The following is a 27,667-nucleotide window of genomic DNA, read 5'->3' on the forward strand; positions in this document are numbered from 1 at the left end:
TGTCCATAATGATCCTAAAGAACCAAGTTTTCCAGGATAGTACTAGTACTGAATAGAAGCTTGGGGTTGGAACTTCCTTTGCTGTGAGAAATATAACCCCTTTCTCATTCAAACAGCCTTCCAAATGACTGGAGTACGTATAACATTCCTCTCACTTCTAAAGCAAGTTTCAAGATTCAACTAAGGAAGTGAGATGCTCTCTCCACTTTCTGACCCAGAAAGCACAGACACAAACTGGATAGTCTCTCAAAGCAGAAAGAGAATCCTTCTCACCCTATTTATAATGAGACGATCTAAATTCAGACATAACTCAGTCTTCATGATCTCAAATATATATATAAATTAACTTTCTTTACATCAAAGGCAGATAGAAATGTATGCTGTCTGAAAAGAGAATTCCCTTTCAGAAGGAAAATAAAAGGTGGCTTCTGGTGGTTCTCTGCTTGCTATGACTCTCTTCCCTTGTAATCAGGAGTGGAGGAAGTGTGTGTTTAAGTTTGCTCGGCTTTGTATGAGATGAGTCCAAGGGGTTGTAATCCAGGAAAACAGGAGTCTGAAAATCCAGGGATTGTGATGAAATCCATAAGCACAGCTAAGCTTTTCTGAAGTTACCCTGTTTATATTGCTTTTAGAAAACATTACAATGCTAAGTCTCTGTTTAAACCACAAATCCTGCTCAACATCTGGATAACATAAAAGAAAAATGTTAAATGAAAGGTGGTGAAATTTGCCCAGGTGCTTTTAAGATGCCTGTTCTGTCTGTTACTACACTGTTACTATACTTCTAGCATTAGAAGCGATAAAGACACTGGAGCGTAGCCATACAAATTGAGAAGTTAAGGAATGGTTTCTGGTACCATCAATTAAAAAGTATATTTTTCTTCAGAGAAGCCTGAAAAAGAATGTTCTCTTATGAAACCCAGCTGTTCTCTACACTCCAACCCATGTGTGGATTTCTTACCTTGGCAAACCCAGAATTAATTGGAAGCAGAGGAGAGAATTTGTTCCTGCCAAGTTAATTTCAAAACCATTTTGTTTTCAAAATGAAAACTTTGGAAAGCTGAAAAATGTTCATCTTCTTTCCCTGTAGAAGTGGTAAAGGAAAGTGAATATATTCTGAAGTTTATGTTAAATTATTTACAAAACTCTCCACGCAGGGAAGCTCTGGAAAAGCTCCAGCAAGGAAGCCAGAAAGGAAACTATAGGAGTCCGTCATGGCTTTGCACAGATTCTCAAGATTTTCTGAGTTTGGCAGCATCTTTTCAGCAAACCCCATCTGCATTCTGCTTTGTGAAATGCCTGCTTGTATTTTATATTTGAAGGAGAAGACCTGACTTCCTTTTAGGAAAGCATACCTTTCTTTTAAGCTTCTGAATGCAAGTTAGTAGCTAAAAATGAAGGGCCACTGTGACCTCCATCAGAGTTTTAAGCTAACCAATAGAAATACTTATTCATGATATCTTTAACAAAAGTTCATAGTGCCTTTCCCTGTAGGCATTTCAAGATGTAAGCTACATGGGTACTGGCAATCAGCAGCATTGTCTCTGGCAAAAGCATAATGGTTACTGCCCCCATGCTCCTCTCATTGTGAAAAAAAATAATTGCGATCATGCTCCAGATGTATTAAAAACCACACTTAACCTTTAAGAATAAAGACCTTTAGAAGTGACATTCATAAACCCTGTTAATTTATTTACAAGTAACTTTATTAATCATTACTGCCATTCTACATGCATGACTGCAGCCAAACTGTCTTCCTGAGTGCAAGTTGCTGCTTTCTGATCCAAACTATTAATTTCTTCAGTGACTCAGAAGACTATGCTGTTAAACAGTCTCCCAAGTCCTCTCCAGTTATGCATATATTCTCCAGCCATTCAACGTTCATGCATGATGATTATCTACTGTGTTTCTTATTATCCTGAACTGACAGCTGCATGTTGTTTAAATGCCTGGTCCCACAAAACACTGCCCAGAAGGCTGTTGACCTTGCAATACGACTAAATGTGCTTTTTTTTATTGAAACATATGTATTATCTTATGAAAATGGTATTTGCTTAGAGTACATTAATCCCATTTGATTGGGAGATTAAAGAGCTCTAATGGAGGGGGGAGACTGAAATGCTATTTTGAATAGGATCACATATTGTGAAGTGGTATGTGCTTGACGAATTAGGATTTCTTTGTGCCAACTGAGAACAGATGACATTTCACTGGGTTTGGATTGCTGAAGGTCACAAACAAATAAGATCATCCATTGCTTTAAGTGGTTTACATAAGCAGTGCATTCTTGGAAGTAATTACTGTAAACTTATCTATCTGAAAGCCTCTAGGAATGTATTTGACCATGTATTGAAATAGGTATGATGGGTCCTTGTTTATATCAGCATCAATAAACCATGACAAAATTAAGAAAATATTTTTAATTATTTTAGTAAATTTTGGGGATAATGTGGTTAAGTGGATATTTCAAAATTAAGAGAATGTAAAGATTTAATTTTATTCTGAGAAACCTTAATCTCTATTTGGAAAAACTGTCACCAATGATGATAGGAAGAATCTTGCATTTATCAGGTTTTATTAATCCGCTAATTTTCAGTAATATAAGGATGATAGATAGAATGACTTATCTTGTACCCCTTTTCAAAGTTAAATGTGTCTTTGAAAAATACCTAAACAAGAGAGATACTGAAGAACTAAAGCTAGCTTTTGTTACAAGCAGAATATTTGTCAGAAAATGTCCTATTTTTCATCCTCCTAACTTGCAGAAAAAAAGTTCTTTAGAGCTGAAATTTTCCTATTTGATTTTAGAATTTTTGGTTGTAGACTGAAGGTGAGAAATCGAGGAAGGTTCATTTGATCTGTTTTTTTAGTTCAGTAAGAGGGAAAATAATTTAAGCAAACACATTTCTAAACAAAACTTTTCTAGGCATGTTCACAGCAAAGGAATTAAAAATTGTTCATATATAATTAGCCTTTAGTGAAGAGGTAGCTAGGTTTTAGGAGTAATGATTAATAAGAGTTCAGTGAGACAGGAAAAAAATCACTTCTAAGCAAGATTTTAGGAGAGCCTATTCATAGGCATTTCCATTAATATTATAATTGTTGTTAATTAATAGCATCTCCCTAAAGCATGGACGTCTTAATGGAGTTAGCACTCTTTTTTCTGGGCACTCCGCAGGCATACACTAAAAGACAGTCCTTGTCTAGAAAGTTTACCAAGGCACCAGTTTGGTGCGTGTTGATATACAGGATTAACCTTAAGCGCATGAATAGTATATTGGAAGCCATGGTTGCCAACATGTTTAAAATAAAGTATGTGCTTATGGATTGGATCCTCAGTTTAAAACAAATAGTAATGAACCTACATTTGTGACAACTATGACTGAGGGCCACTTCTACAGAAGTAACTGAGATAAATAAACCAAGGCTGTAATTACATAAACATAGAGTGGTACTTACATCTTTGAAAAAAAAAGTGATGTGATGGAAAAAACTTATATCAGGGTCGCGGCCTATGGGCCAGGTCTAGCACCTTGTCATCTGGACTGCGGAGTGCCTCACGAGTCTCTGGAGGTGCCTACACACTGTGGGGAGCCTACATACCGGCTCTAGCATGCAGAGCAGCACAGGGCCTGATCCCAGCACTTGGGGCCAGGTAGAAGACAGCATAGGGCACAGGAGCCTGGGCCTTGCACATGGGGCCAGGCAGAGGTGGTACAGGGCCCCAGGGCCCAGTAGAGGCAGCACAGGGTCATGTAGCCCCAATCCCAGCACATGGGGCCAGGGTGGGGTGGTGCAGCCAGGATCCAGTCATGGATCCAAGCCCATTCCTGGGGCATGGGTCCGATCCAGCCTGCAGACCTGCTCTGCACCATTCATGGGGCCCCACTCATGGGACCGTTTCAACCTCATGGGGCTAAAAAGTTGAAAATCACTAAGTAATAGCAACAAAGGGGGAAAAAAAGAAAATAGCTGGCAGGGAAAGGGTACTACATCCCACAGTTGAATCCCAGCATTTTTTTGCATTTTTTGTTGAATTCTAAAATATTCTGCAAATTACAAAAAGATTAAGGTTCCTGAAGTAAAGTTATCTTTCGAAAAATTCATTTGTTATACAGTCTGAGACGTATATTTAACAGGATGTACAGAGAAAGGTTAATTATACACTATTAGGAATGTTTAACTCTGGTATTACCTTAGGTCTTATTTTAAATGTGTACACTGCATGTGATGTTTTAATTCAGGTCAAATCAGTATAACTTCTTTAAGCGGTTTTGGAGTTTTTGCAACTTTTTTCTGAAACACAAAACCACTAACTTGTAAAGATCAGTACAGATTACTTATAAATGTCAATTGTAGTGCATATTTCTATAACAAAAAGAGATCTCTCAAATGTGTACACCACAGTGCAAAACCATTTTCTGGTTAAAAATGCTCTGAAATTATTACTCTTATTATTGTTATGGTATTATGGTAAGCACATTACAATTTTAGTTATTTAAAATCTGGATTTGACACCTGATCCTGAAAAACTCCATACACAGATAACACCCAGAATCAAACATAGTATTTATTTCTTCATTTTTGTAAGTCAGCTGTTAGAGACTTTGAATTTTCCATGTCACATAGGCAAATGTAATATATTTACATGACCACTCAGGTCATTTAAAATCCACTAGTAGGTCTGAACATCTGACTTAGTTCTGTTGCCACACAGGATGAGGAAGGACATCTACAGGCCAAGTGGTCCTGTAGAAACTAAAATAAAATGCTAGGAGTTTTGCACTGTGGAGGAAAAAACACATGCTTTTATTCCATGCAGAAAGGCAGTTTTTGGATTTTGCAGCATTGCCTGTAATGGAACTTCAATGGGAAAATATAAATCTTTAAAATAGTTTTTACTTATCATGTGTTCTCATCTCAATTTTTTCTCTCCCTAAATAAAGCCTGAGAACTTGCTTTTAGCTAGCAAATCCAAGGGAGCAGCAGTAAAATTGGCAGACTTTGGATTGGCTATAGAAGTTCAAGGAGAACAACAAGCTTGGTTTGGTAAGTAAACCTTTTTCTATTTTCCTCCTACATTTTATCACATATTTTTTTCCCTCGTATTAGATCCTGTTGTTACCATTCCAATGGCAAATTTCTAATAAAAAGGGAAAAGGCAGGATATTTAAAATAGCAAAGTACATATGAGTAAGGTGCCTCTAACTCAAACAGATCCCTGTCTGCATAAGGCACAACTAAAGAAAAAGATAGTACAAGATGTTTGTAGCAGCCACCTGGTGCCACTTACAGCTGGAAAGCTCTTTCTAAAAATTAAACAAAATTGGGGGGTTACTGTCAAAGTATAAGAATAAAACTAAAAGGGATTTGTGTCAGTAATGGGTTAAACCAGTGACTCTCTAGTGTGCCATGAGATCCTTTGAAGAGTGCCCCAGGTGCAAGGAGACAAGCGAGGTAATGAACAGATAAACCAAATTTAGATTTGTCCCTGCCTGGACAATCCCCCACCCCTAATCCTTGAAGTCTAGTGAGGTATACCTCGAGTCCAAAAAAGTTGAGAAACATTGGGTTAGACATTCTAATTTGTACATGTCTGTGCCTACTGGCAACTTTATCAACGAGTCAAGTGTTTTAAATCCTAATGATTTATATAATAGATTTTGATCATCCGGAAGTGACAGTGTTATGCTGGGGATATACATATTACCACTGAATATTATTCACCAAAGGACACATTCAGAAATAGTACAAAATACAGATGTTGTATATGGATGACAAAAGACTTGGAAAACAGAGCAAGCATATCTCTGGAAAAAAAAACCCAGAGTGAGTTTTAATCCTGGGATTATTTTTTTAGATGGTATTTCAAAAACAGAATGATTTCAAATGAGTGCCCAGGATTTTACAACTCTCACAGGTCTTCATAAAATCCTGCATTTGATTTTACAGAGCTGTGATGCTTTTAAAATGAGTATCCTGTGCTACAAGCAATTCATCAGGGGCTGATATGTAAACTTCCAGAAGGATGTAATATAAAAAATTCAGCATGGTGCTGTACATATTAGGCAAAGATGAGCACTGTTGCACAATTCAACATCAAACCAAAGGGGTAACTGAGCAAGGCTTCTGGCACGAAAGCAATTTGAACAGAATTGACCCCTCAATAACAATTGACCACATATCTATAAATAAAGAGCAGGGTAGTAATTGAAATTAGGGGTGGACAGGGAGGTTCTAAAAAAGAAAAGGAAAGAGTTCACACCTTCAACCTGTAGCTCACTGGCTGATCCTCTCACAGCTGTTCAAATCCCCACTCCCATCCCTTTGGTAGGAGTCATCAGCTGAATTATAAGGAAGGTTGTATAAGTAAGACTCGTTTTCAAAAAATCTTTGCTATTAGCTGTTAGCAGGGTATTGGCCTGATTTTAAGAATCAACAGCTGATACTCAGTTGTGTGCAACATCCCTAAAATGACTGATCAGTGATCACAGTGCATTCGGTCAATAAGTTGATGACCTTTATTGATACGCAGTAGCAGCATATGACAGTTAGCAAGCAAGCAAAGTCTTTTACTATACACTGTGCCCCAGGGATACACACAGGAAAACAGACAGCTGGCCAGCATGCAGTCCTCTTATTCAGGTCTCTTGCTTGAGTTTGCAGTGGTCTCATCTGAAGGAAGTTGCCAAATGATGAACATACCCTTTCTTTGTTCCCCTCAAGTCTTATACCTTTAGTCCATCCATTGTGTACCTATCTGGGTCCATTCATTGGTGGTCCAGTCTGACATACCTTGTCCAGCCAATAGAGGTACCAGGCGTCTGGTAAGATGTAATCATGTAGTTGGAATCTTTCTATCCCTAATTTGGACTTTCAGGTACCAGAAGTTAATTTCTGGAGCTGTGCAGAATGCATGCGAGATCGGACTGCTTCTCTTCTCAAGTCTTGTTAAACACTCTTCTCTCCCCCACACAAAAAAAGAAAAAATCTCTCTCCCTGGAATGTGAGACCTGCCTTGTTACTGAGCTGCTCCCCTGCTAGGCCATGAGAGCATGATTTTGCTTTCTAGCATGCTAGTTAGCTACACTTACACTGACTATATTGAATGATAAGCAATAAGCACTAAAATTCTAAATATTTGACATTTCAGCCATCACAGGGGGGCTGAGAAAAGTACTATATTATAACAAGCCCTTTATTTTTCTCTGTTGGATTGTGCCTGTTTTGGATCTCTTAATTTTCCTTCCTTTCTAATTATGAGGCCTGATCATAGGTTTACAAGGGAGAACTTGATCGCACATACCCTGCCTGTACAGACTGTTGAACTCTTTTTCTCTCTTTCTTCCAGTAGAGCTTTTTTGCCAGTGGGTTTCCCAGAATTTAGAAACTCACAGTTTTCTTAAATTCTAATAAAAGCTGTGACCCATTCTGGGTTTTGATGTTCTATATTGTCCTGCAAGGTAGAGTGAGAACCGCCTCCTTGTCACTGCGGTCAGTGGATTGATGCCAGCAGAAAATCTGGCCCAGAGTTCATGTTGTGTTTGGAGAATGAAGGATACTTTCCTGTTTTGCACGTTTTGTAAAGCAAATGACCTTTATTTCTCCTTAGCTACTGCTGAGAAGTGTGGTAGTCTTTGTCCAAAACACTCCACCCTGTTAGCAGGTGTTTATTCTACAGCGAAAAGTATTAGACTCTGCCTACTCACTGAAGCAGGTGACTCATTATCCCATTTGCCATCCATGGAAAAACTCCAATTAACTCACTGAGAGCTGGGCTGAGTTTTAGTTTGATTTTGCTCTAAACTAGGAACAGTCCTAATTTACAACCTGAATAAAGTTATGCAGCTGCTTATATGGGTTGTCCCATTGAAGTTAGTAGAACTAGTCCCACAGGCCCACAAGCCTAACTTGGAGCCCATAAAGATGGTAGATTATTCAAATAATAAGTTATTATTATAATTACTTATAATAAATATGAGGAAGTTGGTAGTTTGCAGAAGAGGAATCTTAGATTATAAGCTAGTAACAGTAAAAAGCATATCCTCTTATTTGTCTATGCATCACCTAACTCAGTGAACCTGACTGGCACCTGTGGACACTATCGTAATAGATACAGAAATAATAATAAACTACTTGTATGGCCCTTTCTAGACATCAGGCAACAAATTCCATCCATGTAAACAAATCCATTTTGTTTCATTAAAATAACTGCTATCAGCAGTAGCTTAAAGGAATGTATACACCCACACTCATCTATCCATCGAGTTGAAGATTGGGTTTAGTATTGCACGCAGTAGCTCTGACCAAATATATAATGTCCTGCTTAATAACAAGTTAACAATTTCACTACACGTTAGCTGTCATTATGAAAAATCAAGATTGTGGACTGTTTAATCTTTGTCTCTATTTGCTTTTTGAAATATCAATAAAATATAAAGCTAAGTTGAAAGCATATGGATTATTCAGGAGAGATTTTTGGTGTCTTCAGAGCCATGCAGAGTTCTTGCTCTAGGTACCATGCAATAGCTAGGGCAGCCAGTCAAGCGGTTTCATTTTTCAACCATGACATTTATTTCCAGATGTTGCATAGAAGTATGGATGGATCTGTCTTTAGTCTGAAAGCCAGAGGAACCCTCCTGAAAATGGACAAAATAATATTCCATTGCTTACTTAATAGAAAAAGCAGTAAATATTGTTTCTATCTAAAGCTCTGTAGAAGCTTTATAAACTAAGGAAACTAAGAAATGTATGTTTTCCTTCTGATAATACTCTGTACCACAGTTCACATCTTCCTTTACCCTTCAAAAAAATATTCTGGGCAGTGCCAAAACCATTACAGTAAGTTCCCCTCCTCTTCAATTCCAAAAAAAGTTCAGGAAAAGGAAACCTCATCCTTCAGCTAATGAAGTTGTAGGCTTATACATTATCAAATTAAATAGTCTTCATAGGTTCAATTGCTTATCTTTTCAGTAACATATATGTTTACTCTTGTAATGTTTGTATAATGTGACTTGTGGGTTGTGGCACATTTGAGATGGGAGACATGGCCCTTCATGAAATAGTCACCAAGTACATATGCTAGTCTTCAAGCATTTTCCAATCTTACAAGTATAAATACCACAAAACAAGTACTTACTATTCTTGTACAGTTGTGTTTTGAACAAGTCTGAAGTTACTTATCTCTTTTACTGCTTTTATTTTTCCTTTATGCTTATAGTATTCCAAGGAAAAGGGCCAGATGATTACATTTGGTGTCATCTTTCATGCCTGTTTTCTTCTGAGAGAAAACAGCATTGTGCAGTATTTAGAAAATGAGAAAAAATATGCAGCCTTCATAGGCCAGATTCACTGGAGTCTAAGTCAGATTTCACTTTTTCACTGAAACCCGGTGCTGAAAACATTAGGGAGCATGGGTGCCATGATGGAAAGCTGCTACAATGTCTCCTACAGCAAAAGAGGGCTATCTGAAAAACACAGTCAGAAAAATGAGTGGCACTGGTTGAAAGGAGGTCACAGCCTGATTTGATGTCTTCTCTCAGCAACTGCAACTGCTGGTGGTCTGATGGGAATTAGACTTCTGCTCTGAAGGAGGGCAGTGAATTACAAAATAGTTCATAATAGATATTTCCTTACACTTTTTTTTCTAAACCTGGAACTAGGTGTGGATTATATATTGATCAACCTTTCCTTGGAATCCAGCTGCGTTTTTATCCATTGAATCCAGCTGCGTTTTATCCATGCGTTTTACCTTCATCTGCACTTTAAAATCATGAGCCTGTAGCTTTCTTCTCTACTCTGGTCTGAACAATATTACTGGAATGCCATTTAAAAGTATATGTTTGATTATATTCCTTACAAATCTGTTTGCATGTCATTTAAATGTTCCAAAGATAGATGTATGGATGGATCAAAGGATCTATGAGAAATGACTTGTAATTCCTAAGTGAGCACTACAGACATCATTTTTATTGCTTGGGGTTAATTTATGATGCTCTTGATGTTGATAATAGTGAACAGCCAGCAAAAATGTTCATTTAATTCAGTGCACATTTCTCTCTGTCTCATGTTTTGAGAGTGGGTAGGAGAGGTAACAAAATGCCTTATGGGCTAGCCTTGATAGAATAGATAAAAAGTACTGTCAAGAATTATCCTGCATTTTCATGAAGATAGACCAGATGGTTTGGTAAGTTTTTCTTCTCTGTAACCTTTTATGATTCTCTTACATTGGATAATCCAGATTTACAGTATTTAGGAAGCATCCCACTGATGTGATGTCATGAGTACAGCTCTACCAGGAGGAACAAAAGTTGGACTGCTGGAATAGCCAGGTGGCCAATAGCATTTTTTACTATCATCTCTTCTATAACAGACATAATGATAAAAATTATGATGCCCTGTCTGTAGTAGCACTGTCTTTGTCACTGCTACCTGGTGAACTGAGGCTTAAAAGGAAAATATCCAGTGCACACACAGTCTAAAAGGTGGTGGTAGGGAAAGTAACTTAAGAAAAAAATGTATTATTATATTCTATGTACAATTATTAAGAATGCAGCTATTGTCACAACTAAGTGGCTAACTTGTTCATCTTCATTTGCTGTAGGTTTTGCTGGTACACCAGGCTATCTTTCACCAGAGGTGTTACGAAAAGATCCCTATGGGAAACCAGTAGATATGTGGGCATGTGGTAAGGAACTACTTTGAAGAACTGTTTTTAGCTTAATTTTAAAACACCTTGTGGAACTGAGAGAGAGATTCCTAACTGCATTTTATCAAATGTTCAATACAATCCTCTATTTAATGTATTTCAGTATTAATTCAATAATGTCATCTGCTTCCACATTAATCTTTTCAATAGTTGTTTATTATTTGAATGTTACAGTGTTCTTGCACGATTTGCATTACTGTGTCAGGGAACACACCTGAAGCACAAATACAAATATAGTTGAAAATGCTATAATTCATACTTCAAGTTGGGTCTTAATCATGTTTCATTATCAGTCTGAAAACTGATAATGATTTTAACTACCATGTTATCTGACCTTTCTCTGGCTGCAGGTGCTGCTGTAGGCAAGAATGCATCAATGGTTGTAAATGTAAGAAATACTAAGAAAAATTGCTTACACGCAGCCTTGATGAGCTATTATAACATTTATTTATATATGGTGATTTACTGAAGAGTGTAAATCTACATATCTAGTTAACAAGAACTTTCCAGCCACCATTTCCTGTTACACAACTCCCCTAAATTCTGTTCAGAGATGGCCATCTGATGAACTCTGTCTCTTCTTCACCCAAGAACTTTGTTTACAGTGTTTATTTCCCCAAAAGCAGGGATTTTACTATTGGGTCATTTGTTTTGTAGTGCCTTAAAGTTATAGCTTGGGTTCATATACCTGGAGCTAGTTTATAGAAATGGCTCAATTAATGCTGATCTCGACTTTCTGCAGGTGTCATTCTCTATATTCTCCTGGTGGGATATCCTCCTTTCTGGGATGAAGACCAGCATAGACTGTACCAGCAGATCAAAGCTGGTGCATATGACGTATGTATCCCATTGCCCATTTGCTCTCAGAACTGCTTATAGTTACAGCTTTCAGTAGGAGTTTGCTAAAGTAAGAAGAGACTTAAAACTAAGAAAGAATTAGGTTCCCAATGCTTCTACTATCAATCAGCTTCATGATCCACTGTTTTTGCACCTATAAATACCATTTGGGCAGTATTTTGTTGTGTTCACGCAGTGCTTGTGTTCAGATAATATACCTCCATGCAGTATATTGCTAATGCCTGTTTTACAACAGGGCTTGTTTGGGTGGGGTTGGAATAATATTAAGAAAGCTCAGTGTTTCCCTGTTCTACTGTTTGTTTTTATTGATTTTGCACTTCAGTTACATTGTACTTGCTGTTGATTCATGTACAAATTTGTATATGTGTAATGGAACATTTAAGTGTAATATTAGCCTTACAGATACTGGTACAGCCTAGAGTAATTTTATCAAATTGATTTACGGCTCAAAATCTATGACTCTGGCAGTTAGTTGAATACAAAGTCCTTTCAGAATGATGGCTACTTTTTCATGTTGACTCTGTTCACATTTTGGTATCTTCAGTAATATTTTTAAATTGACAAAAGTTTACATTCTTCAGGGTGGCTTATCATTGCCAACAAACCAAATGACAATTTCTTGCCAATTGTCTTTTATAAAATCTTCAGGTGCCCAGAGATGCCTACAGGCCCCATTCTGCAAACACAGATGGAAGGAGCAGTCCCAGCTTGTGTTGGATACCTCCCAGTAATAAGCAGTGTTGCCATTCTGTAGGGTGACCAGATGTCTGGGACATTCCTGGATTTCAGAGGCCAGACCCCGGTGGCTGTTGGCAGCCCTGACCTTGCTGACTTGGGAGAGGGTGGGGGATGGGGGACAGCATCCTGGATTTCCTGGGTGATGTCCTGGATTTCCAGGATTTCCATATGGTCAGCCTACAATTGGTGAACATTTGAAGGATTGGCCCAGTAGGTTTGGAGACATTATAGATGTTGCAAAAGCACTTTTATTGTAAGCTTAGTGGGCTCAGTACTGACTACTCAGTACTAACTGACTGAAGCTCAAAGACTGAGCTATTTAAGGATTGAATGGGTCAAATTATTATTAAAAGGATCAAAATTATTACTGTTGAAATTACTATGGCATATACAGGCTTTTTTTTAAATCACTCATTTGAATCCAGCCCTGCCTGGAAATGACTGAAAATGATTGTCAGCTGGTTGACTTCTAGTGGAAATGAAGACGTTATGATCTCAGTCTGTTTCTTTGTGGACAAGTATCTATACAGCAACAAATTCATGTCAGATAATTATGGTTTCAGCTAAGGAAACAAGGATTGAGTAAGCACAAAGTTTGCAATATGCATCCATAAAACTGATCCCATTGCCTTGTGATAACTGTCTCTGAATGAGTACTGTTTCTTGTATATTTATCAACAGTTTTCATTAGCTCTAAATTTACCCATCTTAAGAATGAAACAATACAAGGATAAATGCTTAAGTTTATGCATACTCTTTAAAACATTTCACAGCATACTTAAATTCTATTTCACTGGAACTTGAGTATGAGCTTACAGTTAAGTGCATGCTTAAGTTTTTTGCTGAACAGGAATGGACATAAGTACATGATTAAGCAGTTTAATAAACTTTTAACTGTATATATTACTGTACATATATGCACACATATGTATATGCACACATACGTGTGTACACATGTAATATGTATGCACCATTTCACATTAAAAGACAACAAACAGTCTATATAATAATGCCATTTACCTCTTTTACCAGATCAGTAGTACCAGGTCTGTATTAGGTGCTATATAAACACAGAATATGTATTGATTTGTTTTGGCTAGGCTTTCCTATTCCATTATGTTTGTCATTTCCTCCTGTTGGTGTTAATTACCATCATATAGTGGGAGATATTTCTGTAAAGGACTGGCTACAAAAAATCTAACACTGACAGTGGAAAAACTTTCTGAAATAAAAATTAGAATGTTAAAAGAATAGTATACTGTTTACAGAACTAGTTATTTGTTTTTTTTTTCTAGTTATATCAGGCTTCATTTGTCTACTTAAACTGTAAAGTTATGCTATCCATTCATGTGGCTTACATGTCAGGTATGTATCCTATATATTGATAAATGTTGTACACACATATTTATATATGCATGTATTTTCTTAAGTTTCCCTCCCCAGAGTGGGATACAGTGACTCCAGAAGCCAAAGACCTTATCAACAAAATGCTCACTATCAACCCTGCCAAACGTATCACAGCATCAGAGGCACTGAAGCATCCTTGGATCTGTGTAAGTAGTTTTCAGTTAAGCAACAAAACACTATTACATGCAGATTAGCTTACAGCCTTCTTCAAAATCTAGTGCACAACTCCAGAAGGTTAATTATTATTATTTTCTTTTTGCAATGTGCTTTGGTTGGAAAGGAATTAAATAGAAGAAGTAAAACTGTAATTATACAGACAGTCTGCAGTTTTCTAACTCTGGAAATAGTTATCCTTACTGAGGCCCCAACCAGAGGAACTGCTTAATACAAACAGACCTGCATTGACTTCACTAGGTCTCTCTGTTCTGGCAGGAGTCCACTATGTAAAGTAGACTGCAGGATCAGGACCTTTAAGTCATCTTTTTTTGTGCAAGTGTCTTAGGGATAGGGTATGGAGCAGTAACAACAATAATTTTCAGTTATGTTTACATCCTCAGAATAAATAATCATCAACATGCCCCAGTCAGATAAGTAAATGTTACTAACCCAATTTTGCTGATACTGAAACTCATAAAGAAGTTGAGAGATTTGCCTTAAAACTGCTATGCAGGTAACTCAGATAGAGACAGTCAGATATTTCTTTGGTTCCAAGCCCTTTATTCATTCCTCTTTCGTCCTGTGTCTTGCACAATACTGCTAAGGTTAAATAAAATTAAGTTTTTTAATACCATTTTATAGGATAGTATAACTCAAAATGAAAATACTGTATTGAATTTTGTTGGGCTTTTTTATGTTTACATGTGGTCAAAATCCCGAAGCCTTTGTTTTCACTCAGGTCAAAACCTCACTGAGTTGAGTTGCATTTTAACATGGGTTCCATTCTTCACCAGATTGCACTGGCATAGTGTTCTGCATGCATGTAAAGTTTTGGCAGTGTTCCCAGGCACATAGTAATCCATGGCAGCCTATGCCTACCCCCCCACCACACACACAGATCTGGGGGGCATGTGTCTGCCCTACCCCCTGGGAGTGCGTGCAGTGGCAGGAAGCTAGCCCCACCCCACTCTGCCCTGTGGATGAGTCCCCATGGTCCCATCCCACTCCCCACCGGGGCCCTGCAACCACACATTGCAGCCCTGGGCCCCAAACCCCACACACCACCTGGCTGGACAGCAACCCCATCCCATGTAAATGAATACCATAGTAAGATAGGAACCTGAAACCTATGAATTTGGTCCATAAATACATATAATAAATACAGTGCTGTATAAATGATTATATATACTGAAAATTCTGTTCTCTTCTTCTCCCTCAGCAACGTTCTACTGTTGCCTCAATGATGCACAGACAGGAGACTGTAGATTGCTTGAAGAAATTCAACGCAAGAAGAAAATTAAAGGTAAGGGGGAAAAAACTGCAGATGTATTTTAGTAACAAGTAATTTTTGAAAGATCAAAGGCTAGGTTGTCATGTACTCCCTACACAGGATAAACTTTCCTTGAAGGGTTTTATAGTGTATATCCTGTGAATTCTTCAAAGTGACACTGTTTAAACAAACGTCAGGAGTTTAGATATTTAATAAATATGTTGTGGGAAACAGTACATCAATACATGGAACTGTGCCACAGTGCACAATAAATTGTATGAAGTTGGACTGCATGTACACATGCATTCCCAAGAGCATTTTTACTGCATTGCAAAATGTTAGCTTTTAAGAAATCTATATGCTCAAGCTGAGGCACATTTTGTATAAATATTACTTATTAACTGCTGGGAATTAAGGATGATAGCAGTGGTAGTGCTTCATTAAAAAAGTTACAGGTATTTCTGCCTTGATCAAAGTAGTCCTCCTGACCCTCCGCCGCCACTACCGTTAGTCTGCAATGGGACCCACCTCTAAAGGTGACTGTGGTGTCTCATAGTGACTACACTAATCCTGTTATTAACCCAGTCTTCCCAGGGTACTGCCTTACACTGCCTGTCACACTTTGTTGGAAAAATAAATACGAATTTGGAAGGTTGCCCTCAGAATAACAACAGAAGCTTTAGGATGCTTCATTTTCCCCTGCTCATCATCAGGCTGCCTTGGTCTGGTCCAATTTTTCAACTCAATCCCCTGAGCTGGGTGTCTCTCACTCGGTCTCAGCCAGCTTGCCTTTTAAATGGGGCATACTCTCTTCCCTGCACCCCTAACTGGCTGCACATCTCTTGAGTTTTCTCTCTAGTGCCCCCAGCTGGTTGCCCTTCTCTGGAGCTTGCTTTCTCTCTCTAGCTCCCCTGCCTCCCCACCATCCTGGCAGTCTGTCTCTGGGCTCTAAGCAAGCTAATCATACACAGTGTGCCTTCTTCAGGCATTCACAGTGGCCCCTGTATTCCCCTTCAGGTGCTTCCATGCCTCATGGCTACATAAACTTCAAGACATAAACTCCTTTTCTCCATAAGACCCCTGCAGAGCTCCTTATCCCTTCCAGAGATGAGCCAAATTGCCCTCCCCAATCCAAGAGCCAGGCTTATATTGCCCAGAGGCCCACACCTTCCAGTCACATAATCTCTGGTTTTCTCAGCCAAATGCAAGGGTTTCTAATTGGCCTCATCACCAAGCTTATTGCTCTACATCCAGTCTCCCTGCAGGCTGCCCTCTGCACTTTCCTGCAGCCACTTATCTCTACTGCTTTTCTCTCTGGTATGTAGGCAAAACTCATCTCAAGCAGATGAAGTAAAAATCAGTGTCATATTCTCAGATGATGCTTTATATGCTCATGAGCATACATGGATTTGTGCACTATTATATTCTAACAGCTCAGTAATGATTGGGATATTATGTATTTTTATTTCTTCATTCACAGGTACTGCATTTGTTATACATAATGCATACAAAATTCATTCTTCCTGAGAAACTCAGTAATTAAATGATGTCTAATTATAAAGATTTCCTTTTTGTTCCAGCACGCATAGAACTATGCAGAAATAACATTAATGTAAGCCAATATCTGTTTTTACAGGGAGCCATTTTGACAACCATGCTGGCTACCAGAAATTTTTCAGGTATGATTATTGAACTCCAAATCTGTGTGTTCTGCACATTTTGGTGTGTGCTTAAAGCAACTAGGATATAATTAGAATTAGTTTAGTACTGTGGTATATTTAAAGCATAGTTTATCTAAGTTGCTTCATTTTTCAGAGGTAGGAACAAAAATTATCTCAACTGCTGCTGGGCTCAATGGAGCCTTTTATAGCTGATGACACTTAATAAAATATTTTAGTGTAATATGTTTGTAAACCTGTTGAAAAAGAGGGAAAGCATCATTTATAGTTTTAGCTTTTTAATCCTTGCAAAGGACAAACTAAATTATGATACTTGTGCAAGTTTAAATGTGGTCAAGGAGTGCGTAAAAATGAAGTTATGCATTATAGGTGTGTAAAACGCAGAACTGAAATAAATCAGTCTCTTTTGGTTCAAGAGGAGATCAGGAGAGTGCTCTTGGCAACAATGCCCAGCCCAGGACCTCATGATTAGATCACTTTGCTAGGAAGAAAGAAACACAATAAACTCATCTGAGTGAGGGGGGAGTAGAACCCAGATCTCCTACCCTTTCCAATAAGCTCTTTGGCTAAGTATTGGGAAGGTAGCCCTCCTCCTCTGTTATTTTACCTCTGGCAGGTATGCCACACATGCTTTTCTACAGGTGGAAGTAGAATCCAAACTATGCATAGGGCTAGGAAAGGACATCGTATCTGAAACTGGACAAGTTATGCCTGTGTTTGTCTTGAAACTGAGAAAGTTAAAATAATATCAACAATGCCCTGTAGCTGCTTGGCTCTCTGCCTCTCCAGTGGCTCCCCACTTACCTGCCCCGCCCTCTCCCTGTGCTTCCCCAGCAGCTCCCCACTCACCTGCTTCCCTCATCCCACACCCACTGCCTGGCTCTCTGTCAATGCAGGGCAGTAGAGCTCCAGATGATAGATCATATGATGGGACAGGAGGGCCAGAAATCTGGGACCAGTGCATCCTGAGATACTGAAGGACCACAAATTGCTGGTATTGGTCCTGGGGAGTCCACTGACATTACTGCAACACAAACTACCTAACACCAGCTAGAGGTAATCCTCACCTGAGGAGGCATATCCTTGTGATGTTCAGAGGGCACTTAGCTTGTCTTTTCCTACCTTGATGTATGGATGCTCCCCTCTTAACAGCATTTGACATGTGGGAATGCAAATGTTTAACAATACCTTTACCACCAGGGATCCTGGTTTTCCCTGATAAAAAATCACAAATTCTCTGATAAAAACCTCAAAATCTGTGATTAAAATGAAAAGCCCCCTTACTCCCCCCCACAGTTCCCTTAGCCCTGCTAGTGCCCCTCACTCCTTCCCCAGCTACCACATACCCCCCAATAGCCTCCTGGCCCTGCTTATGCCCTTCATTCCCCCCCACAGCCCTCTGGCCCTACTCATGCCCCTCACTCCTCCATCCACAGCCCCCCAGCCCTGCTGGTGCCCCTGGCCCCCATCCGCAGCCCTCTTCCCCACCCCCAGGCCTGCCAGAGGGAGCACCCAGCTGCCAGAGCTATGTGGGCCAGGAGGTAGCAGCTGCTGCATCAGAGTGGAGCCCAGCTCCCGCCCTGCTGCCTGCCTGCTATAAGCTTGGACCAGCTTCCTACCGCTGCATGAACTCACATGGGGGACCTGTGCCCCACAGATCTGTGCATGGGGTCAGGGCAGGTATGGGCTGCCTGCTGTGGCATCAGGCTCCCCGCCCTGCTGCCCTCCCCCGGGGCCTCTGCAGCCCAGCAGGTGCAACCTGGCATTACAGGGAATAGCGGGGCCACACGAGGAAACTCGTTGCTGCTGCATGCTTTGCACTACCCTGGTGATGCATCCCCTGCCAATACAACAGCAGCAAAGGGCTCAACCTCGTGTTGCTGCCCTTGTGCACAGGGGACGCCTCACCTGGGCAGTGCGGAGCTCACAGCAGCAAGCAGTTTCCCCGCGTAGCCCCACTGTGTCGTACAGCGCCAAGTCGCACCCGCTGGACTGTAGAGGTCCCAGGGGAGGGCAGCAGAGTGGGGAGCCTGCAGCAGGCAGCCCGTGCCCGCCTCCCCACCACACACACAGATCTGTGGGTCATGAGTCCCCCCCCCACCCCCTGGGAGTGTGTGCTGTGGCAGGAAGCCGGCCCCACCCCACTTCACCCCCTGGATGAGCCCCTGTGGCCCCATCCCACTCCCTGCTAGGGCCCTGCAGCCGCACATTGCAGCCCCAGGTCCCAAGCCCCACACACCACCCAGCTGAGCAGCAGCCCCAACCCTGCCCAACTCCCTCCCTCCCTCCCTCCCTCCCTATGGGGGCCTCAATTTCCCTCCCCCCCACTTACCTGTGGGAGTGGCTCTCCAGGCTGCCTGGCAGCCATGTGCATGTGTGCACAGGGCACCCCCTGCCTAACTGCCCTCCTCCCACTCCCTGCCAAGCCCTTGCAGGCTGGAACTCTGCCAGCCTGCAGAGAGCTCTTTGCAAAACTGCAAAATATGTGGGTTTCTCCGTTAAAATGAGAAATCCATGTTTTCTTCAGGTAAAGGGGGAAATCCTTTTTTTTTTGTTTCCGTGGGAAATGAAAAACCCAGATCCCTGCTTATCACCATGTATCATTTGGTGTACTTTGTGTTTCAATTCTTCTGTGGGAGAAGAGTTTTCTGAATCTCCTGTTGCAACCTCAGTATCAGAGGTCAGTTTTGTCAAGGGACCTCTACTTTAAATGTATGCTGATGATGCAGATCAGACTTCACAAGTGACTAGAGAGCAGGAAGTTCATAAGTGAGATCACGCATCAGTAACTTTAAAGAATCTTATATTCCGTAAAGAATTCTATTGTAGTATAACATATATTGATTTAAAGATGAAATTGCTACAGTCTGTCGGCCTAGTTTTGAATGATGATAAACATTGAACTAAAACATAATAAACAACTAAAGTTACAACGTGATGAATGTGAGACTAATTTGTCCAATGTAATTAGTGTTAAGAATATGCATTTCCTTGGTTGTGGGGTTTCCACATTTAAGTGAAAGTTTAATTTTTAAGGCCACCTTTTTTTTTAATCTATTTGGGTACCATTTAATAAGTTATCTGTGACTTTCAACTTGAGGAGTTGAGTGGAGAGGCTGCAAGTATCTTTCAAAGCTGCATCATTTTAAATTATAAGACATATGTATCATTTCTAATAATTTTCATTAGACATTGTTGTCTGTCTATTCCAGTCCAATGTTGAAATTCCTAAAGGAAAAAAAACATGACGTAATTTTAAAATACTGTTTCTCAATGTCTTGGCATGGAGTACAGAGATTTTTTTTTTTATCTGTCACTTGACTGGTTAATTTACGACAGCTTCAACATCCTACCTTTGAGATGACATTTTAATGTTTTATTTGTTTATTCATTGCATTTCATTGCAAAACATACATTTTAAGGTTGTGTCCATAAAAATGTGTTTATAAATGTGTTTTATTTTCCTTTTCTTTCTTCCTTTTATGTGGAATGTGTGTTTCTTTTGAGGTAAGACACTCAGCACCTAAAAGGAACATCTTTATGCATCTCCTGAGCAAAACTGCTATCTGCCCTGAACCAATCTAAGCTCTGCATGATATCATAACTTCATTTTGTCTCAGTTTGCTTTCTAGCTTATTAGCACTGCCTTAGGATTTAATAACTGTTGCTCTTCAGTTGCAGGAAATCAGCATAGTTCAATCTTTCATTGTTAGTTTAATTTAGAATATGCTAATTGCTTTGCTACTGTAGAATTTTTAATAGTTGATTCACGTACAGTGTCTTTGCTTACACAGAAGTGCATTGAAATACTATTAAAATAAATCCCAAGCTGATGACAAATGAAGAAATACATAGCTAAAACTAACAGTTCTTGGAACTGCTGTCTGAATATCACAGAATACAGAGTAGAAAGACTTATTCTACCCTTGTTCTGGGCATGTAATTCCTGTCAAAATAGTCTGAAATATGTTTCATAGCATGAAATATTACACACTAATGCCATATCAAACACTTTTCTAATGACATATCTGCTTACATACCAGCAATATCAGCAGTACTGTCTGGTTCTTCTGTGTCCTGTGGTCCATAGGGTTAGGATGGTTGAGGCATGCTAGCTTTGGTAGTCAACAGCACACATAAGGAGTGATATTGCTAGCATTATGTCTTTTGGCTCCCAAGTCTGATTATCTATTTAATCAGTTGTGGCCACTAACATATGCCTGAAACAAGACTTGAACTCAAGCCATGGAGTTGTAGTAAAGCACATCAACAGTTTTTCCACAATGCTACTAGAATCGCAGTGTCTTGAGCGATTCCTATTACTGCTTTCATTTTGACTTTGTTCATGTTTGAAGTTCTAAGATTTTAAATATAAAAGGCAACTCCCTGTTATGAATAATCAACTTGAAAGAATTCATAAAAAAATATAACTACTTCCTGCTAAAAAAATTTAAAGACTCAATGCTGCTGTAATAAAGCAGAGTCTGAATGTCACGATGGGGGATCAAGGCCCAGTTATACCAAGCGCAGTGAACACATGTAACAAATAGGCCGTGACTAACCTGAAAAGCTTAAGCAACGCAGCAGCTTATTTTTAAATGTAATTTGGTCTTTATGTAAGTTATGCTTTTATAACACGTGAAAAATATGCTTCAATACTGTTTCATAGAAGAGATGAAGGTATTTTTTTGTCAGTGTAAGCTTGAAGCAGACTTTTGTGAATGAAGTTTAGAATGGGCCAGTGTTACTGTCTTACTGGTGGTATGAGCTAATCTAATATCACAACTAATAAAATCTATTTTGTGGAGTGATAGACATTCTCTAGAATATAAAAGCTAACCTCAACTTCAGTTAAAGTTCCAATACTGTTTTTTTTAATGAAGATCAGTTCTTTTTCATCCAGTTTCTATGGCAATGTACAGTGGACCCTGGCAACAGGTGGATAGGAGACAGACACAGAAAAGAAGTCAAAGCAAAGCTGCAACTAACCAAAGGAAAGATGGATTAAATAGTATCCAACAAATTACATGGCTACGGGGAAGAATAAGATCTCCAAATGTCAATCAAATTATATTTTTTCCATGCAGCTGCAATTGTTGTAATATTTCCTTATGTAGAGGAAAAAAGGTCTGGATGAAGAGTGCTTCGTGCTGTGCTGTTTTTTCACATAGAGTATATTTTTTTCACCTGGCCAAAAACACTGAGGCAAGCCCAGACCTTTCCAGCCAACTGACTTCCTGTTTTCCTCCTGTCCATTCACTTTTGTCTTTAGCAATTGTTTTTATAAAAGGGGAAATTGCCCACAAAATCCCCCTATATATTTATAGAAAATTATATGTGCGTGTATGTATTTGTCTATAGATATGTGCATGTACACACACACACGCACACATTTTTTTTATATACTGATATTATACTGAGGCTAAGCCACAGCCACTTAGGGATCAATTTGCTTTGCTGAGCACACAAACTACAGTAACTTATGGGAGACATGGGGGCTAAACTAGATAACCCTCGAGGTCCCAATGACCTAGAGGTTATCTCCCAACCCACCTTTGAAGTCTCCAGGTTTTTTTCTTTGTCCTCCTCCTGGGTTTCCTGCTGACCGAAGAGGGCAACAGATGGTGTTGGCTACTTGTTCTCAGAAGTGGTGCTAGGTACTCCTGGTCCAAGGACCAGTAATAGATCATTGTGTGCCCTGAACTAGTTGAATGGCCACAGGATGATGCATGTGGCTATGTCCATCTGTCCACAGTGTGCACCATCCACATCATGTCTTCGTGGTGTATTAATCCAGCACAAGGTAGTGCTGTTCTGAGGAATACCACATCGACTCCAAGTCCAGAAGGAGTATAGATGTGGCAACACGGTGTGGGCGAATAAGCTGTGCTTCCCGCTAACAAGTCAAGGCCCCATATGGTTTTTGCACTGCTGGTCAGCTTAGCCAAAGTGTTCATGGTAATTAGTAAGGTGGTTGTTTCCCTCCCATACAAAAAAGTTACTTTCTTCCTACTTCTAAGCAAAACAATTAAAATGGATTATTTTCCTTTTTGTAAACTATACTATATTTCTTAATAATACATATTCATTTATAAATAATTTTTTAAATGACAGGCACATTTAGTGATTCATTATTTGTCATCTTTTGTTACATGAACCTGCAAGCATTTACACATGTGAACATATCAGCTAAACTGAATCAAGTTTGTTCACATGCTTATACATATCAGTGTGTGTGTGCGCGTGCGTGTGTGTATATGTTGCAATATGAGGGCTTTTGCATGCTTATTTACATGCTACTGTAATACACAAAATTTAGTAATTTGTAGTAGATCTCCAAATTGTCAGCATCAAATAGAAAGATTCTATTGTAAATGGTAGAATGTGGTGCTCTTTAGGGGAAGTTCTTCAGAAAATCAAAGTGGCAAGCAAAGCAAAAACGTTTTGTTTCCCAAATGTCATAGATGTCCATACCCTAAACCTACAGAAGCAGAGGGAGAAAACAAACCAAGAAATGCTTATTTTGCTGTACTTCTGATTGTCTTTATTGATAACCAGCTGACATTGAATTTGTTTCCTCATCTTACAGCAGCAAAGAGCTTACTGAAGAAACCTGATGGAGTCAAGGTAGGTTAAACAAATGTACCAAGCTATACATCTCATTAAACCTTCTTTTCCATGTACCAACTTATTTGACTTCGGACTTTGGAAATAATTATTCCTCCTCTTTACAAGCCTGTTTAGAAATGGTTTTGACTGTATAATTAAAGCAGTTAAAGTGGTTTTTTTTTCCTTTTTTGATCTTTACAACTAAATGAATAGTTGGAAAACTCAGTCAATTTCCGTAAAGTTAGAAAAGAAAAATGGTGGATAAAGAATATTTTCCTACTTTTCTCAATAAAGGTCAATTTTGCCCTCAATGAATCAATGCTTTAATTAGTTTTCTAATATAAATAAACATTTGGCAGTGGGTGTGTTTGCTCTTTTTTGTTACTGGTGCTGAACTGCAGCTCTCCTGCCTTCCTGATTCCTTGACTTTCCATAAAGTAAAATGGAATATCATATTCCTTGAATTTTTGACACCACATGAGATGTATTCCACTAGGTATACTGGGTGTGTTTGTCAGAAGTGAAGAGGTTTAATATCTCAGCAAGTAAACTCATCCTCACTCACTAAGAACGGGAACATTTTGGCAGCTTTTGTAGATGATTTAGAACTCATAGGAGCTCTTGTGTCACCAGGTCCTTCAGGAGGAGAGGTGCTTCACAAATGAGTGTCCTGGATAGATACTTTGAAAAACAGAATAAAAATAATTCAGCACCGAAAAAGAGTATACTTCTTTTTCTTAGAGAATGGCTGAAGACTAAATTAAACACCCCAACTTTTGTTACATAATGTAAAATTTCTTCTGGGTTCTGCCTGATTTCTTATGAGTGTATCTTTAAACCAAATTTTACATTTCTACTTTAATTTCTTTTTAGCTGTAACAAAATGCTATTTACTTAACTACCTGATTCAGTGTAGGTTTGTCCTTTACAATCCAACACATATACACCCTCTCCCCTACAAAAATTGTAAGACTGTTAGAATGAAGTCAATATACCGTAACCTAAATGCTCTGCTATACAATACTTTGTGGTATCAAATAATAGGCAGCTTATAGTAGTAGATTTATGTGAAGAAGCATATCATGCAGGCTAAATCAGTCATTTCAATAACAATTCTTTAATGTGTATTTTTGTGGAACATAGCTAGCTATTGCTTTTTAAATATTATTCCTTCCGTTGGTCAATAATGGTTTATATTGTATCTCCATTTTGATAGCAATGTTGCAAACAGGTATTGCCAATGGTTTGCTTAAATTGCACTTGTTGATATCCAGTACTTCTGGATCATTTCATTTTTTCTTTTGTTTTCCTATGAAGTTATGTGAAGCAGTGGGGATGGATTTACCTGTGTGGACATCTTTGTTTTCAAATTCTTCTCATATAGAAACTATTTTCCCCCAAAAAAGTTTTCCCTACCCTTTCCGCAACTTAAGCCGTCTTTTTAAAAACAAAAAATATACTGTACTCCATGAATTGATACTTTCAATCCAACCAGTCACATTCTCTTCTTTTCCTTTCTCTCTGACTGGTCAATTCAGAAAAGGAAGTCCAGTTCGAGTGTTCAGATGATGGTGAGGATCTTTATCTGCCAGATTTTTTTCCTCCTGTGAAACGTTCACACCTAGAAATCAAATAGTTGCTGTTAAAATACTGTGGAAAAACTGCAAGACTTCTTAAGCACCAACTTCTGACTTCTAAACCCACAAGTGCTACATACCATCCATAATCAACTTATTCTGCAACTCTAAAACAAAGATTTTTACCTGTGGACACATACATACAAAAAGTAGATGTAACATTGATGAAGATAGCTGTCCTTAGTGTAAAAAATAAATGAGTCGTTTAAAACAGCCCTTCATTTATCATTTTAAGCTCCTCACATTAATAGTTGATTTTATTTAATATAATAAAATATAATATGGCTACATTATACACTGAACAGTTATTTATAAATAAGCTTGAAAAAAATAGAAATTGCAGTACTTGGGAAATTGCCATTGCCAGTGCCTTTACCTATACCATAGATATATATTTCAACATCTGGATTAAAAAAATATCTGGCTTCTTTAAGACAGGACTTCCTATTCTTTTCCTATTTATCTTTTCTTCGTAAAACACAAATTACTACAAGAGCCAGATACACTTTTATAAATTCCAGGTTTAACTGAGCAGTACATAGGCCAATAAGGTAATTTTAAAATCCCTGCATTGTGTACCTTTTAGTTTTCTTTTTAAATTAAGTTTAACAAATGTACTTTAAAGCATGCCTTTCTTTCTGCTGGACATTGTATTTTTCAAGTGAATAATGCCTTTTTTTTTATAAATATAGTTAGCATTATCATTTAATCAGACACTTGGGGACATCTATATACTTTAATACACAGTAGCCTATTTTAATGTGCATTAAAGCATCACTAAAAAAGTGTTATTTAGCTCTAATGCTCATTAAAATAAGCTAATGCACATTAAACATCACTTAAAAACCATGTTCTTTAGTTAATGTGCATTAAGACAGGCTAAAGCACATTTTCCCAGTACTTCACAATGGAGGTACTAGATTTAATGTGTATTAACTAAAACATGTTAATCCACATGTAGACATACCCACTGACTACCTGGATCACAGATCAAGATTTTATGCTACAAGCTAAGAACACGGCAGATGTAAACCTTCTTTTCCTTGCTTCAGATCCCTAAAGAGCCTTCATCCTAAGGCAGAGCTTCATCCCAATGGTATTCCAACAAAATATCAATTTCTCCATTGCTTATTCCCCACCAGAGAATCAGTACAGTCTCCCTTCCACCTGACCTCAGGCAGGCAGGCAGTCAGCATCGTAGATTATTCCCACTGTGACACCCTAGCCCAGTTTTCTACTGTCAGCCCAGCCAGTGGGAAGTTAAATATTCCTTCCTTCCCAAACTTTTATTCTGCCAATAGCAAGCAAAACTCTCCCTAAAAAGCAGAATTGGTAGTCTGATTAATTAACTGTATCTTCTCCTAGCTGGACACTGTTTAGTGCAAAAGTATAGTTTGTTTTAATGCAAGAAATACAGGTAATTTACCAGATGTTTTTATCATCCCAAACATCCTGTGTGCCTGCTCTTATCTCTTGCAGATAGACGGAGCCACATAGAAAGTTTGGAGGATTTAAATCCCAAGTCGTAATGTTATATAACTTTTAAAATATATGTAGAGACCATTAATGATCATGACTGTATGGCCATACAAAACTGCTTGGGAAAAGTAGAGGTATGTGTGTAGGTGTGTTTGCCTGTATTGTTATGAAACTTAAAAGAGTGATTTTTGGCAGCCAATATTTTAATAGAAAATATTTTCCTTCTTTACAACAAATAGATGTACATTGAATTAGAATAGTTTCCAAAAGTTCGTTTAACTGTATGGCATGAAAAATCTATTTTTAATAGTTTCCCTTTTCTGTTAAAATAAATACAGCGTAGGCAGTTTAAAAAATAAAACCTATCATTTTTCATTAAGTTCAAAAATGGTTTACCAAGCTGTTCTGTAATGTGCATTATATTTTCTCTTTTTCACTTATACTAACCTAAATTGTGTATTCCTGATGTACCTCTAAGAGGTTTGATTGTATTTTCTGCACTTTTCAGCTATAGTTGGAATGAATGTTGTTTATTTTTGTAGAACTTGCACAAGGGAGTATGGGCACAATCCTGCTTTCCTTACTCAGGCAAAAACCTCATGGAAATGTGATTATCCTTTCTCACTGACACAGTCAATAATAAGCATTTGTATAGCATGTTTGATTATTTTAACACTGAGTATACCGAGTTTGATACTGAGCCAGTATCATGTATGATGACGCCTTCATTCTCTCCATCCTGTGTTTTGTGTGCTCATTTTTTCATTTTTTCCTTGAGTGCTTCATTCTGTCTGGCCAGATTATCACTGGATACTCATGTTTAGTTGTACAGTCTAAAACTCTGGTATTTTCTGGGCATAGGAGAATAAGCATGGCATTGTGCAGAATTGTGTGTATTGTTGTTGTTCCATCACAAGCTATGTCATGTTAATTTTAAAAGAGAGGCTTTCATTGAACTATATGCATTTTTCCTCTGAGTAAGGACTGCAGAGTTGGCTCTTATGGCAGTTTAAAAAATACTAAGGGAAGTAATTTTTTATATAAAACATCTGCCAGTGTTTTCGCATGTGAAGATGGCCTCCTTAAATGAAATTTTTAAGGTGTTTTTTTTTCCCCCTTCTTGTTT

The 27,667-nt window shown here is 38.5% G+C and overlaps 1 protein-coding gene and 1 long non-coding RNA gene across 15 annotated transcripts in view; both read left to right on the forward strand.

Moving 5' to 3' along the window:
* The window catches only part of CAMK2D (calcium/calmodulin dependent protein kinase II delta), a 264,222-nt gene that overhangs the window by 189,390 nt on the left and 47,165 nt on the right, over positions 1-27,667 (forward strand). For 5 of the 14 annotated variants that reach the window (XM_019495063.2, XM_014600774.3, XM_014600779.3 and 2 more), the window contains exons 7-13: positions 4,947-5,049; positions 10,604-10,687; positions 11,451-11,545; positions 13,735-13,857; positions 15,087-15,170; positions 16,774-16,816; positions 23,406-23,443. In XM_019495063.2, the coding sequence (XP_019350608.1) occupies positions 4,947-5,049; positions 10,604-10,687; positions 11,451-11,545; positions 13,735-13,857; positions 15,087-15,170; positions 16,774-16,816; positions 23,406-23,443 (570 nt within the window). Of the gene's footprint in view, positions 1-4,946; positions 5,050-10,603; positions 10,688-11,450; positions 11,546-13,734; positions 13,858-15,086; positions 15,171-16,773; positions 16,817-23,405; positions 23,444-24,963; positions 24,997-27,667 lie in introns of all 14 variants that reach the window. The other 9 variants (XM_059722101.1, XM_059722102.1, XM_019495068.2 and 6 more) reach the window with 3 other exon arrangements.
* On the forward strand, positions 16,826-21,814 carry LOC109285010 (uncharacterized). The gene is made up of 2 exons (XR_002092686.1): positions 16,826-17,872; positions 20,329-21,814. It is a non-coding gene; the product is annotated as an uncharacterized LOC109285010 (long non-coding RNA).

This window comes from Alligator mississippiensis, chromosome 2 (genome assembly GCF_030867095.1).
Source record: "Alligator mississippiensis isolate rAllMis1 chromosome 2, rAllMis1, whole genome shotgun sequence".
Taxonomy (NCBI): Eukaryota; Metazoa; Chordata; order Crocodylia; family Alligatoridae; genus Alligator; species Alligator mississippiensis.